Source organism: Abramis brama, assembly GCF_963993115.1.
Source record: "Abramis brama genome assembly, chromosome: 3".
Taxonomy (NCBI): domain Eukaryota; kingdom Metazoa; phylum Chordata; class Actinopteri; order Cypriniformes; family Leuciscidae; genus Abramis; species Abramis brama.
This window is the reverse complement of record NC_139965.1, coordinates 55,121,762-55,135,357: the sequence shown is the minus strand read 5'-3', so window position 1 is coordinate 55,135,357 and position 13,596 is coordinate 55,121,762. Positions and strand designations below refer to the sequence as shown.

At 35.8% G+C, this 13,596-nt stretch overlaps 1 protein-coding gene across 4 annotated transcripts in view; it reads left to right on the top strand.

The window, feature by feature from the left end:
- Window positions 1-13,596, top strand: part of rap1gds1 (RAP1, GTP-GDP dissociation stimulator 1) — a 48,899-nt gene that overhangs the window by 4,659 nt on the left and 30,644 nt on the right. For 2 of the 4 annotated variants that reach the window (XM_084108567.1, XM_084108569.1), the window contains exons 2-4: window positions 1,349-1,459; window positions 4,410-4,532; window positions 10,893-11,018. In XM_084108567.1, the coding sequence (XP_083964693.1) occupies window positions 1,349-1,459; window positions 4,410-4,532; window positions 10,893-11,018 (360 nt within the window). The remainder of the gene's footprint in view (window positions 1-1,348; window positions 1,460-4,409; window positions 4,533-10,892; window positions 11,019-13,596) is intronic. The other 2 variants (XM_084108570.1, XM_084108568.1) reach the window with 1 other exon arrangement.

Sequence of the window (13,596 nt, the reverse complement as noted above, 5' to 3'; positions counted from 1 at the left end):
ATTTTGTTTTGGAGATTCCCTACAGTAGGTTTTCATGCATCCAAGGTCAAAAACTTTTTCTCATAATATACATTGCACATCACCTCATTTTTCTTAAAACAGTCCGTTGTCTCTCTAAACCTCTTCTTTCCGAGAACCTACTCTGCTCTTATTGAGCAGATGGCTCAGTCTGTTGTGATTGGTCTACCGCTTACAGCGCATGTCCGAAACTAAACTCCTATTTCCATATCTTAATTTCAGCTCTGGATTCTTTCTTTAAGGAGACAATAACTTTATTTGTCGTGCACTTTGATCTTTAAAGGTCCCGTATTATGCCCCTTTTCACAAGATGTAAAATAAGTCTCTGATGTCCCCAGAGTGTGTATGTGATTTTCAGCTCAAAATACCCAACAGATCATTTTTTACAGCATGTTTAAATTGTCATTTTTGGGGGCACAGAAAAACGCGCTGTTTTAGTGTGTGCCCTTTAAATGCAAATAAGCTGCTGCTGGACGACCCAGGGGGCGGAGCTTCATGAGCTCGCGCTCAGTCTCTCAGGACAATTTCACCTCACAGAATGATGATAATATCAGAAACTCTCAATAACGGTGTTCATTTCGAGTCGGACAATAATGCCTACAGAGTCAGAGTGCTGTATAGAGATGGAACAGGAATAGTTTAGTAGTTTAATTACGGTTATTATAACGTATTTGTCATCTGCTTGTATGTATCCATTATTTATTAATAGCCTACAAGTCTGCTGTCTGAATGATGATCAAACATATACCGATGAGTTTAATAAAGTTTATTGTACATCACACAAAAGATGAAGCGTCAGTTTTACTTCGGAAAATCACCGTAAGAGCTGAGTAAACACAGTAAGTTATAAGAAGTGCGCAAGTACATAAACGAATTTCGGTAGAGTTGAGGGAGCATTCCTGTGGGCGGAGGTTAGTCAAAAAACGGTTCTAATGACGTCATTAAAGAAGGAAGTAGAGGGATGTAGTCCAAACGGCCCGTTCGATGTAGGCGACTTCTGTTAAATAAAATATCTCGCTTGGCATTGAACTTTGAGCTTTATAATTTTACAGATATTATTTATGCTCTAACAGCAACATTACACACTAATTAAAGTTTGAAACATGGGATCACGAAGAACGAGACCTTTAAACTTTGCAGACCTTGTACATTCACAAACAGCTATATATTACTTTTTTAAAATGTAATTCTTTAACAAGCCTTGTGAAGTTAAATGATTTGGGATCCTTGAGAACAATGCCTTATAAACACAAGTATTTTATCTTTACATAACCTCTGCAGTTATAAACTATTGGCGATATAAAGCTGTTGTTTATTTCCCTGTCATCAGCAGATAACCTAAGCGAAGCCCTGAAGACGCTGAAGCTCTCATCGGCAGACAGCGCTTCAGACAGCGTCGACGGCTGCTTGGACTGCCTGCTCAAAGCTTTGGCCCACAATAGTAAGTCTGCTTATCTTTTATATAGCTGTTCATTTTTATCTTTACTTGCAGCTGAAGTAAAGAATGATTGAGAAGCGAAGGGAAGGAACCTTAACTTAAGCTCAGGGCTCATATATATTATTTTCAGGTTATCCAAGGATGCAGGATTGAATAAAATCCATTTTGTTGATAAGGACCTTGCAGTGTCACGTTGCTGCGATTAATGTTTCCATTAATAAAAAAATTAAATGGAAAGCATAATTTAAAATGCAATGGAAAGCTCAGTTCTCCCCAACATTATTCTCTCATTTAGATCGGAAAAGACCTTCTGACTACGTTTTATGTACCATTTAAGGGTGAGGTCACATTAAATGGTTTATACAACAATAATAGACCATTTTGGAAAATATTAGGCCTATAATTAGGCCTATAATTAGAATAATGGTGTATCAGTTTCCATGAATGGTTATGCAGAAAATAACAGAATAGAAGTGGTAAATGTGTGTAGACTTTGTGATGAGAATTTATGTCTGTCAAAAATAAACACTGACTATACAGACTCAATGAAAACGAAGTAGAATATACGGTTCTACTCATGGTTGTTTAGTTTACTTAAAGGAGCTGTATGTAAGAAATGTATTTCAATTAATCATAAAATGGCCCTGATATGTCACTAGACATTAAGAAATCATGTTCATTTCAAATACTTATATCACTGACAACAGTAGTCCGGCCAGGATATTGTCATTTAAAAAGTGATAGTTGCAGCCCTCAACTGATGTTGATGTTGTCATGTTGTGTTTTGGCCTGATGCCCCACCCTCCACCTATCTACCAATCACAAAGTCAGTTGTGTTTCGGCATCCGGGTTGCCAGCTCTGCTCTGGTTTAAAGCTCCTTGTAGCAGCCTACGTTCCTGCTGGATCCTGCAGCCTATCTGGCAACCTCGAGTCAGGGGGGAGGGGGAGGGGATACACTGCTCTACAGTAATTTGAAAGTGATTGCAGTACCAGTTTTGGCCACAATCTTACATACGGCTCCTTTAAATGCCTTTAAGTGCTTCAACTTCAAACTTTATCTTTCAGAGATTAATGCCATTGCAAAGTTTGGCAAATTCAGTGGCTAGTTTTTCATTATGTGGTTATTTCTGTGTATTGTATCAACCAGCTACCTTGTGAATCAATGTTATTTTATGCACTATTATAGTATTTATTAATTTTAAATTAATTTAGTTTTTTTTTAATTCTATGTGCTTTTGTCATATTTATTAATTTTTATGTTTCTATTTAACTTTAATTTTATGTCAGTTTTAGTAATTTTAGTACTTCAAGTTATTTTATTTCAGTTAGTTGCCAAGGCAACATTTCTATACATTTCTATTTTATTTCAGCTTTATTTTAATTAACAAAAACAGTTTTATTTTTAATAACAATAGCAACACATTAGAAATAAACAAAAAAAAGAGTAAAATTTACCATCTACATCAGCCGTTGTGTTAGAAACTTGTAGCCATTGTTGGGGAAAGTTACTTTTAAAAGTTACTTTTTTTATGGAAAGTAACCATTTTTCTCACCTGGGCTGGACTTGCTTATTTGTTTTTAATAAAAAATAAAAAAATAAAAAAATATAAGTTCTATTTTTGGCAAATGTAAAGGCCCTCACCACCAAAAGTGCAGATACAAAAGGAAATGTAAATTCACGCCTGTCATTCTGAATCACAGAAGAATAGGACACAGGAGAAGAAAGTTCAAAAACCCACTTACTTCAGCAATAAAACCCCAAAAATGTGATTGTAACAAAGTTCAGTGAACATTCAACGTAAAATTTTAATAATAAAATAAACATAAACAACTAAACGAAAGTAAAGCGGCAGCCCCTCATGGACGGCTGCCACATAAACTAAAACAAAACACCAACATAAAGTCCAGGCCTGGTCCTTTCCTGTCGTCACTCCTCCTTTTATCCCTCCGGAGTTCCTCCGTGAGACCCGAGACTGGTGTGGTGCGCACAGGTGATGCTCATTAACAATCGCTTCATTCCCACAGCTCTCAGCCCTGCCCTGCTTTCCACAGTGATGTTTATCTAAAGTCATTTTTGCTTATTAGTATGGTTGAATTGGATCATCAAAGGTCAGCAGCAAAGACATTGGTAAATAAAGTGAGATTAAATACATAAAGTATATTTCTGTTGTTTAACATTTAATTATTGCATGTTTGTGTAACATTCTGAGTTTGCATTTTACTGTTATTATTCATTTTGAGGAATACTGAATCTGTTTTTGTGCAAGTGAGATGAGAAAATGCTCACATTTAGTCTAGAACTACAATAACCATCATGTTCACACAGCACATTCAACGCCTCTGCACATTTCTCTCAAAATGGGGACAGGAGAGCTGGTAGTCAATAAATGGAAAAACAAAGTAACTGGGGTTACTTATTAGAAAAAGTAACTCAGATATTTTGTTGTAAATTTACTTGTTGTTAAGTAATGCGTTACTTTCCTCGTTACTTGAAAAATGTAATCTGATTATGTAACTCTCGGTACTTGTAATGATTTACCCTCAACATTGCTTGCCGCAGTGTTAACTAGATTACTGTAATTTAATGCCAAGGTACGATAAAATATTAATATAAGTATGAGTCAATACTAATATTAATAATGTTAGTATTGTTATAAATGTTTTAAAAATGAAAATATACAAAACTTGCAAATAGTAGATTCACAATGTTAATAACTGTTTTTCAAATCTCTGTCTGTAAAAGAGGGTCTATAGATGAACAGTATTTTTGTGGCAGAATATGAACTGAAGTCACCATATCTCAACTAGATGTCACGTTGGACGTGTGCTATCTCAATGATTCTTCGGTTCCTGCATCACTACTTGTGACTGAATCTTCAACCTTTGTGTTTTGCAGGTTAGATAATTTCATAGTATCATATTATTCACTGATGTTTTTCACTCTGTTTTCAGATGTTGAGACTAGTGAAAAGGTTCGGGAGATGGGTGTTCTTGCCATGATGCCCGCTCTTCTGTCTGTGCAGGACTCATGTACACCAAAAGTAGCCAACATCATTGCAGAGGTGGCCAAAAATGGTAAGTGCTACTACATCAGTCGTTGCTCTTCTTGGATTACTGACACCTAGTGGTGTGGATGCAGCGTGGTCACGCAAAAGATTTCACTTAACGATGTCATTGTAGAAATGCACTAAAAGTAAGTGGACAATTAATATTTTAATATTACCCATATGTGACCCTGGACCACAAAACCAGTCACATGGGTCAATTTTTTGAAATTGAGATTAATACATCATCTGAAAGCTGAATAAATAAGCTTTCCATTGACGCAGAGTATGGTTTGTTAGGATAGGACAATATTTGGCCGAGATACAACTATTTGAAAATCTGGAATCTGAGGGTGCAAAAAAATTGAAACATTGAGAAAATCACCTTTAAAGGGCATATTGCAGGGTTCCCCCCCCCCCCAAAATTAATATATAAACTTGTATGAAAATACCATATGAAAAGTTAATGCAGGATTTAAAATTGTTTTGCAAGACATGAGGGCACAAATTTAGTAGAAACGTTTTTTTTCATCATCGCGTCATATTACGTCAAGAGAGGGAGTCATTTGCCGGGCTCTGCGTTCGCTCAGTGCAGAGTAGGTTGGTATTCAGTTGGAGCGGTCGTGATTCAGTGTGTTTTCGGTGGTTATTGTATTTCAATTTATCATCGTCGTGGTAAATTATTGTGAATTATGGCCTGTCACGACTTCGAGTCCACAGGTTTCCGAACAAGAAAAAGGATGGTGCTATCTTCCGTGCCTGGGTGTGTTATGTGCAGGTGAAAAGACGGGACTTCACTTCACTATACACCGGATGATTATAATCCCTGCGATATGATGGAGTTATATGATGACGGCGATATGTGCACACTGTCACAGCATCTTCATAGGGTCGCCCGGTCCGTCGTCAGAATGTGGTTCGGCCGCCGGCGGGAAACATGATGGTCACGGATCCGTCAGAGATCACTCATTATACATCTGTTTTACAAAATGTGCCTTGTCTTAATTTAATTCATGAACATATCCTACATAAACTTGTAATGTAATGCATTTATGTGTTTGTTATTAGTCTGCAGCCGAACCTTATTATTATCATAAATAGTTCTATAATTAATTTTCAATCTGTACAAAACCACTTTAAAAGCACACTATGCAAGATTTGTACCTTAATATAACAGCTTCGAAATCATTTCGATGGTAAACAAACTCGTAGCAGGGCGAATCATCCCGAAAGCAAAGCCTGGGGGGGACGGCGCTGGCAAAACCAGCAATGCAGGTTTGAGAGGTGGCGCCCCGCCAAATCTCGCGAGAATCACGACTTGCTTTACGGCACGACGTCACATACATCAACACCATATGAAGCAGCCTCTATGGAAGACACTAGCACGCATTTCAGACGTGAAACATGGCAGAGTCGACAAAAAAACGAAGAAAGCGCGGTCGGAAGAGCGCTGAGACGGCTCTGCGTGAGTGGCATTTACGACAATAACGTTAAATACAAGTACTCCACAGCAACTCTAGGGGTCGCTGTTTGAGAAAAACGGAAACTGCATAGTGTGCCTTTAATGTTTGTGTTGGCTGTTTCTACATATAAAGTTTTTATACAGTAAGACAATTGTGAATGTGATTATTTTTTAATCCATTGTCACCAAAATGGGGCCATTCAAAGCCTTTGTAAAGTCCCTCTTTCTCTGGAAACTGTCTCCTAATGGCTGACACAACACATGCAGGTAAGGGTCCAATACTTTGCTATTGCCTGATACATGATAATAATCTGTACAATATTGTGATCTGAGCATAGTGTTATACATAATGTGGATATATCTATAAGCTAACACTGGTCTCTCAGCAAGACACCTGCCCTGTTCTCCTCACACCACAACTCAATTTGTCTCCTCTGACCACTCTGTCCAATCCTGGTCTGCTCTCTTGGCAGCATTGCAGGCTCATAATTAACTTATATGGCTGAGGTCCGTCATACGAGGTAACATTTACAATTTCCTCAGCGTCCGAACTGTCATTGCAATCCATTGCTTTCCTATTGTTGACTTTGACCGCACTCCCTCCCGTTACGTCACTTCCGGTTTGGCGGTTTTCAGATGCGGAAGTAATATTCTCTCACAAAAACGACTCTAGAAGCCTTAATAGTGTTTTATAAGTATATATTTATATTTAAATCTAGTTCCTACATTATTTTTCTTTACATTGACTTGGTAGGGGTACTCTAACCTGCAATATGCCCTTTAAAGTTGTTCATTTATGTTCGCGAAATAAATGTTTTATATCTTTACGGTAGGAAATGTACAAAATATCTTCATGGAACATGATCTTTACTTAATATCCTTATGATTTTTAGCATAAAAGAAAAATGGATAATTTTGACCCATACAATGTATTGTTGGCTATTGCCACAAATATACCCGTGCTACTTGTGACTGTGATCCAGAGTCACATATAAAATTAGTAGAATAAGCTCATCATGACAGTCTCCATGGGTTATTATAATCGTTAACTCAACCCAAAACCATAAAGAAAACATTTTTGTTACTTGAAAAAAAAACCCCAAAAAAACTTAAACTTATTTTATTTCAGCTAGTTGCCAAGGCAACATTTCTGATTTTAAATATGATATACTAAAATAACCAAAACTAAAAATTTAAATAAAAACTGTATAGACATGTAAAAACCAACAAAGACTAATAAAAATGACAAAAACACACAACAAAACTACTAAAACTTTAATTAAAATGAAAAAGTTCTCTGAGTTCAGAGCCTTAATATTCTACCTTCATTTTCACTGGCCTTAGTACTAGTCTGTAATATCACTCTTAATAGAAACCTGTTTAATAGCATTTTTAAATATGGTTGTCCCCCTCATAGGTCTGTTTGTTTGTCTCTGCTGTCCCTCAGTTTCACTGATGCTGCAGTCGAGTCTGTGGCCATTCATGCATGTCATTATTACTGCTGTTGGCAGTGTGAAGGAAATGATAGCCTCGCATGTAAGCTATAAGATCAGTGCAGCAGAACCAGTCGATCTCAAAACAGACAAACGAAACAGATTTCAATTTTTAATGAGAAAAGTTGACTCATAAACACGCTGCACTACGCATGATGTAATCCTGAGATATGAGAAAAGAAATCACTTTTCCTGCAGTAAACACTTAAAAATCTACAACGTATGATCATTTAAAAAAAATCAAATTTCAATTAGAGCTGCAACTAACAGTTGTTTTGATAATTAAGATGCTTTAAATCATCAATTAAACTGATAAAAAAAGATGCTGTACTTTATACGGGGGAACACATCACTAATAAATGTAAGTGTGTGAATGTATGCTGTGCAAAAAGGAATTTAAAATACAAACATTGCATGCAATATAAATGTAATGTATGTTTTGTAATGTAGTAACATAAATACTTTGCATTACATCGTTTAAATATAAGAATAACTAGCCTATTTTCTTGATCAGTTTTCTTGATTAGTTGTTGAGGTCCTGATTTCTCTGTCTGTGAAATGTTTTATAAGATATTAATAAAGGGACAGTCCACCCCAAAATGAAATTCGGTCATCATTTACTCACCCTCATGTCATCCAGACCTATTGGACTTTCATTCATCTTTGAAACTCAAATGCATGTTTCTAATATTCTCTCATAATATTCTGTCCATCCATTGAAAGTTTAGCATATTCAAGCTTCAAAAAGTACATAAAGACATCGCAAAAGTAATCCTTATGAATCGAGCGGTTTAATCCAAGTCTACCAAAGAGAAACAATCGTTTTAATTAATGAACAGATTTCATTCTTAAATAAAATCGATAAAAGCACATACATCGAGCTCATCAAATATGGTCAACGAAAGCTCAACCATACTAGTGACCAATGAGGTTTTTTCGCACTTGTAAATCAAGCACATCTGATCGTTGTTTTTATTTATTTATATAATATCATAACAACAATATTTATAATATTTAATATGTATTGTGCTTTTATGATTGTACCATTTGCAAGTTTCAGCAGCATTATTCTCAGTGGATGGCTTTCTTTTTTTTTTAAATCCAATCACAGATGTGATGTTAACAGAATAACAGCTTGGTGGACTAAAACTAGAGTATGGGAGAGCTTTCAATCCACAGTACAATCCACATGGGATAATCTCACAGTATAACAAGCAGCTGTACAAAATATGACACACCAGTGTTTAGCCAGTTTATCTCTTTTAACTCTTTTTATGACTGTACGTCCGACTGACTGCGCTGTATTCTTCCTTTCCATTCTAAACTGAACTCAAATGGCACTGAGAATTGGGTTAGAGCAAAATAAGATACATTTTGCCAGATGAGAAGATTATTCTATGTATCATCTTTTTACTACTTTAATTCATTTTACTCAAATTCCTTATATAACTGTTTTCATTTCCATTGCTTTGCTTATTTTCTATGCAAAGCACTTTGAATTGCCATAGTGTGAAATTTTAATTCCTTTCTATGTAAAGCACTTTGAATTTCCGTAGTGTATGAAATGTGCTATATAAATAAACTTGCCTTGCCTTGCCTTTCTAAATGGAGATGTAAATGTACTCGTCCACTTTGCTTTTTAGGCATAATTTCAGTCTGTTTTGAACTGTTTGAAAGAGCCAGTCGTTCGTCAACAGAAAGCCTAAGTTACCTTGTTTATGCACAACAGCAAATCAAATTTATTTTTGCAATTAAATTTATTGTGAGAACACACCAGTGCAGCGTGTTATTCTTCGTTCTTTGATCAGCTTAATTAGTCTTTCTGTTGACTGTTTTGACTTAATTTTTTAGTATTATTTAAAAAAAAAAAAAAAAATCATTAAATATTTACCAGGCTTTGGTTTGGTATATTTAATAAAAAAACAAAAAAACAATCCAATTATTAAATATTTCCCAAATCTCTTCTCTAAAAGAAGCTTTTAGCTTTGTAATTACAGCTCTAGCACATCAACCTGACTCTGTGTTCTTCTTCACCTAAAGCTCTTAGTCTAATTACACAAGTGTTTCTTCAGACAGATAAGAGCTGGGGTTTGGAAGTGTATGGAGAGTGCCCGAGATAAAAAGGTTAAAATAATGAATGGCCTTTTAGCAGTTTGCTAGGTAGCTAATGACAGTGGCTTGCTGGTGTGCCAGATCTCTGGCAGCTCCTGCTGGCATTCTGCTGTCACAATTCCTCTGGGAACATCTGTGTTTCATCCACTGACGTCTCCAGCACTTTCTATTAGGAAAGATATATTTTAGGGATTTAAATTATGCATTTGCTACAGTATGATTTACTGCGGTGTTACTATTGCACATTGATGGTAATTCCATGGTACCGGTGTTGTTATTGTTAACTAAAACTATTAAAAATAAAGCTGAAATTAAATAAAACGTTGATTAAATGTAGATGTTAGATGGAAAACTTAAACTTGTACATTAAATCTTCCACAAGAAAAATGTGACCACTTACAAACATTTAAACATTCGGAGAATGAAATCTTTTATGTCTGGTTGGTTTGTGGATATCTTTAGTAAAATAATAATTACTCTAATTTTTAGAAAATGTGAGTGATGCTGCTTGCCAGTTTTGTTAACTAAAGCTATTAAAAATGATCTGAAATAAAATCAATTGTAAATATTAGACAACAATCTTAAACTTTGCCTAAATGTTGCCTTTGCATCTAACTAAAATAAAATTGGTTTAATTAAAAGTACTAAAATTACAAAAATTGAATAAAAATAAATGAAAGCTAAACTGAAGTATACAAAACTAGTAAAAATGACAAAAGACATAACAAAATTACTAACATTTGAACTAAACTTAAATTAAAAAATAAATAAAAGCTAATTCTGAATATTAATAAATACTATAGTAGTATATAAATAATATTAAAATAACACTTTTTTTATATACAGTGGTACTAAATGATTTTCACATTCACATACCATGGTATTTACACAGTACTTTAGGTAACCTAAAAGAAAACTGAGGTATATAATTCCATGCTACCATGTCCATAAATATCTAGTCATAAATCCTAAAAAGGAATACTAACAAATTGCTAATTAGATCAAGTAAAATCCACCAAGATAAATTATTATTGGATAAAATGAAATTCCCAGCTTTTCAAATGTTTATCCAGTAGAATTTTAATTTATTGTTAGAGAATTCTTTTTTTTGTTCCCATTATGGACACAAAATTTTACTATTTTAATTAGCAATCTTGTACATTCTTTGACTAGTGATATTTTGTGTGGTTATACTTAGTGATGCATAAAGGCATTGAACTTGGTTGGTTGACTCTACCACGCATGAACATGAGCTAGATTTTAAATCGGTAAGTATTTATCTGATAATGATTTCTTGAGCTTTAATTGTCGCCGTTCTCTGCAGAGTTCATGAGAAGCCCGTGTGTGGAAGCAGGGCTCATTCCTCCACTGGTTCAGCTGCTAAACTGTAAAGACCAGGAAATTCTGCTCCAGACGGGACGAGCCCTCGGCAACATCTGCTACGACAGCCGTAAGTGCCCATTATCGCTCCCTCAGCCATTCCAACCCCGGTGCATCGACAGTGAGATATTTTCTTGTCTCTCGGATGATTTGAAGGGGAACTGCTGGTGCACTTGTCTGACGGAGTGACATGAGGAAGATAGATTGTAGATGCATGGCTAAACTCTTCCTGCACACATTCCTTTCGCACATGGTTAAATGTAAAATGTAATTGCACAAGAGCTTATACCATTCCTAAATTCTCATCGTCCCATAGATGATACGTGAATATGGTGTGAGTAGATTAATTGACTTTAGACTATTAAATTCATGCACACTTTCAACAATTAATTATCATTAATGTAACAGTCCATTGTTAATTATTCTGTACTTGAACCATATTGATGAACTAGCAGTGGTTGATAATTGAAATGCTAACTTGTCAACTCTGAATTTTTGCTCTTTGTTGTAGGGAGAGTGTATAGTATGATTTATGGTTTTAATGCATCTTGCTCCTTTTGCTTGCTTTGTAATCGTAACAGTACAGCGGTGTGAACCGTATTGACCTGTATGTTGTAGAAGTCTTAAACCTTTGGGACTTATAGAGTTTAGGGAAAGGAAAACAGCTTTGTCTGGATGAAAAACGGGAAGAATGCCGTTCCCAAGAGTGTGTTTGAGGGTGTCTATCGAGCAGCTCTCTGGATCACAGCTGAGTCTGGTGATTTTGACTGATGGAAACAGACATTTTTCCGCAGATTTATTGACTTAATCCAGTTATTTCCATCCGGGTCCACTTAAACCTATAAAACATAAATCATATCTTGATAAAAAGCAGTAGGATGAAAGAGTTTTACTTATAGTGTACCTCTGAATAGACAAATTCCCTTTTAGCAGGTAAATAAATTTAAAATGTACCGCCCAAAAAATATTGCTGACTCATCCTGCACTCCACAGAATTTTCTCCAATCAAATGCTCTCTAGAACAATAATGTCCCTCCCCTAACACCACCTGTAACCAATCAGCAAGTAGTAATTTATGCAGTGCGTCCCAATTCGCATACTATCCGTCCCAAATAGTATTTGAAAATAGAATTAGTACATCCCAAATCGTAGTATGTTGAAATGAGTATTCCAAAGATACCCTGATATTCTACTATTTCCGGTCAGAATCCGAAGTGCAGATCCGTGCACACTCTAACAGCTAATATTGCCCACAACCCATTGCGCGTTGGACGAGGATTCGATTAGAACTACAAACACGAGTAAAAAGTGTTGAAAAACTACAAACATGGAGGATGTGCGAGTCCGGAGGATGTAGAGAGGTTTAGATAAAGGGGTTTGAGTGATTATCACTATCTAACCTGACGAAAATATATTTATTCAATGATGTCCTCATTATATTTCATCTGCAGATGGATTGTGAACTTTTGTAAAGATACATTTAGCCATAAACTTTTAAATGCATCATCATATTCAAATTGCAAACACACAAGGAGAGTCTCTGCATTAAAGACCCACGACTGGCAGATCAATGTGCTACAACATTTCTCTCCGAAACTGTAGGAAATTTAATTTAATTGAATGGAGGAATTTAACTGTGACAAGATGATTGACAGGGCAGTTAACGGTGACAGGATGCACGTAATTAAGCGACAGAGCTGTCCGTTAAAGATGATGAAGTAGTTTGTCCCAAAGCTTGCCTACTCTTTTGCTACACACTCAAAATTCCTTGATTCTTCACATACAAAGTATGTACTTTTTTCCTCACAAGTATAAGTAGGCGAATTGGGACGCAGCAACGGTTCATGGCTGTGAGACAACCACAGCCTGGCTATTTTTAAAAAGAGGAGCGAGCACATCAATATGCAGCTCTCAAACGTCCTGTTTAAAAAGGAACATGAACACAAGAAAGTTTAATTGGGCAACTGATATGATTCTTCATCTCATGCGAGTGCTCATAATTTTTAACAGTTTACCCTTAGAACAGTTAATGCATCTATGCATTTATTTATTTTTGAAGTTGTTTGTAGCAAACGAAATAATGACATAATTTTAAATGAATCATAATTTTTGTTTTATTCCATAATTGATTTAGTATTTCATAATTTGGACTATTTAAATGATGACTTAGGCTAATATCTCATAATTTTTACTTTTTAAATTATGACTTACCATCTCATCATTTTGACTTTTTATTTCATAACTGACTTAGTATCTCATAATTTTGCCTTTTAATTGCATAATTGACTTAGTGGGCCCTATCTTACACCCGGTGCAATGCAGCGTCAAGCTCGATGCAAGTGTTTTTTGCTAGTTTCAGCCTGACGCAGTTATCATTTTCATGTCCTGCGCCACGTTGTTTAAATAGCAAATGCATTTGCACCCATTTGTGCGCCCATGGGCGTGCTGGTCTGAAAACGAGGTGTGTTCTGGGTCATTGTTGGCGCGTTGCTATTTTGAGGCAACAGAAATAGACTGCGCCATTGACCAACTGAAACCTGGTCTAAAGTCAAAGCAATGTTTTTTTTTGTTATTTAAAGAGCGTGTTAGTAATGTGCGCCTATAGGCGGGTCCACAAAGCGCGTACACTCTGCTTATTAAACACAGAG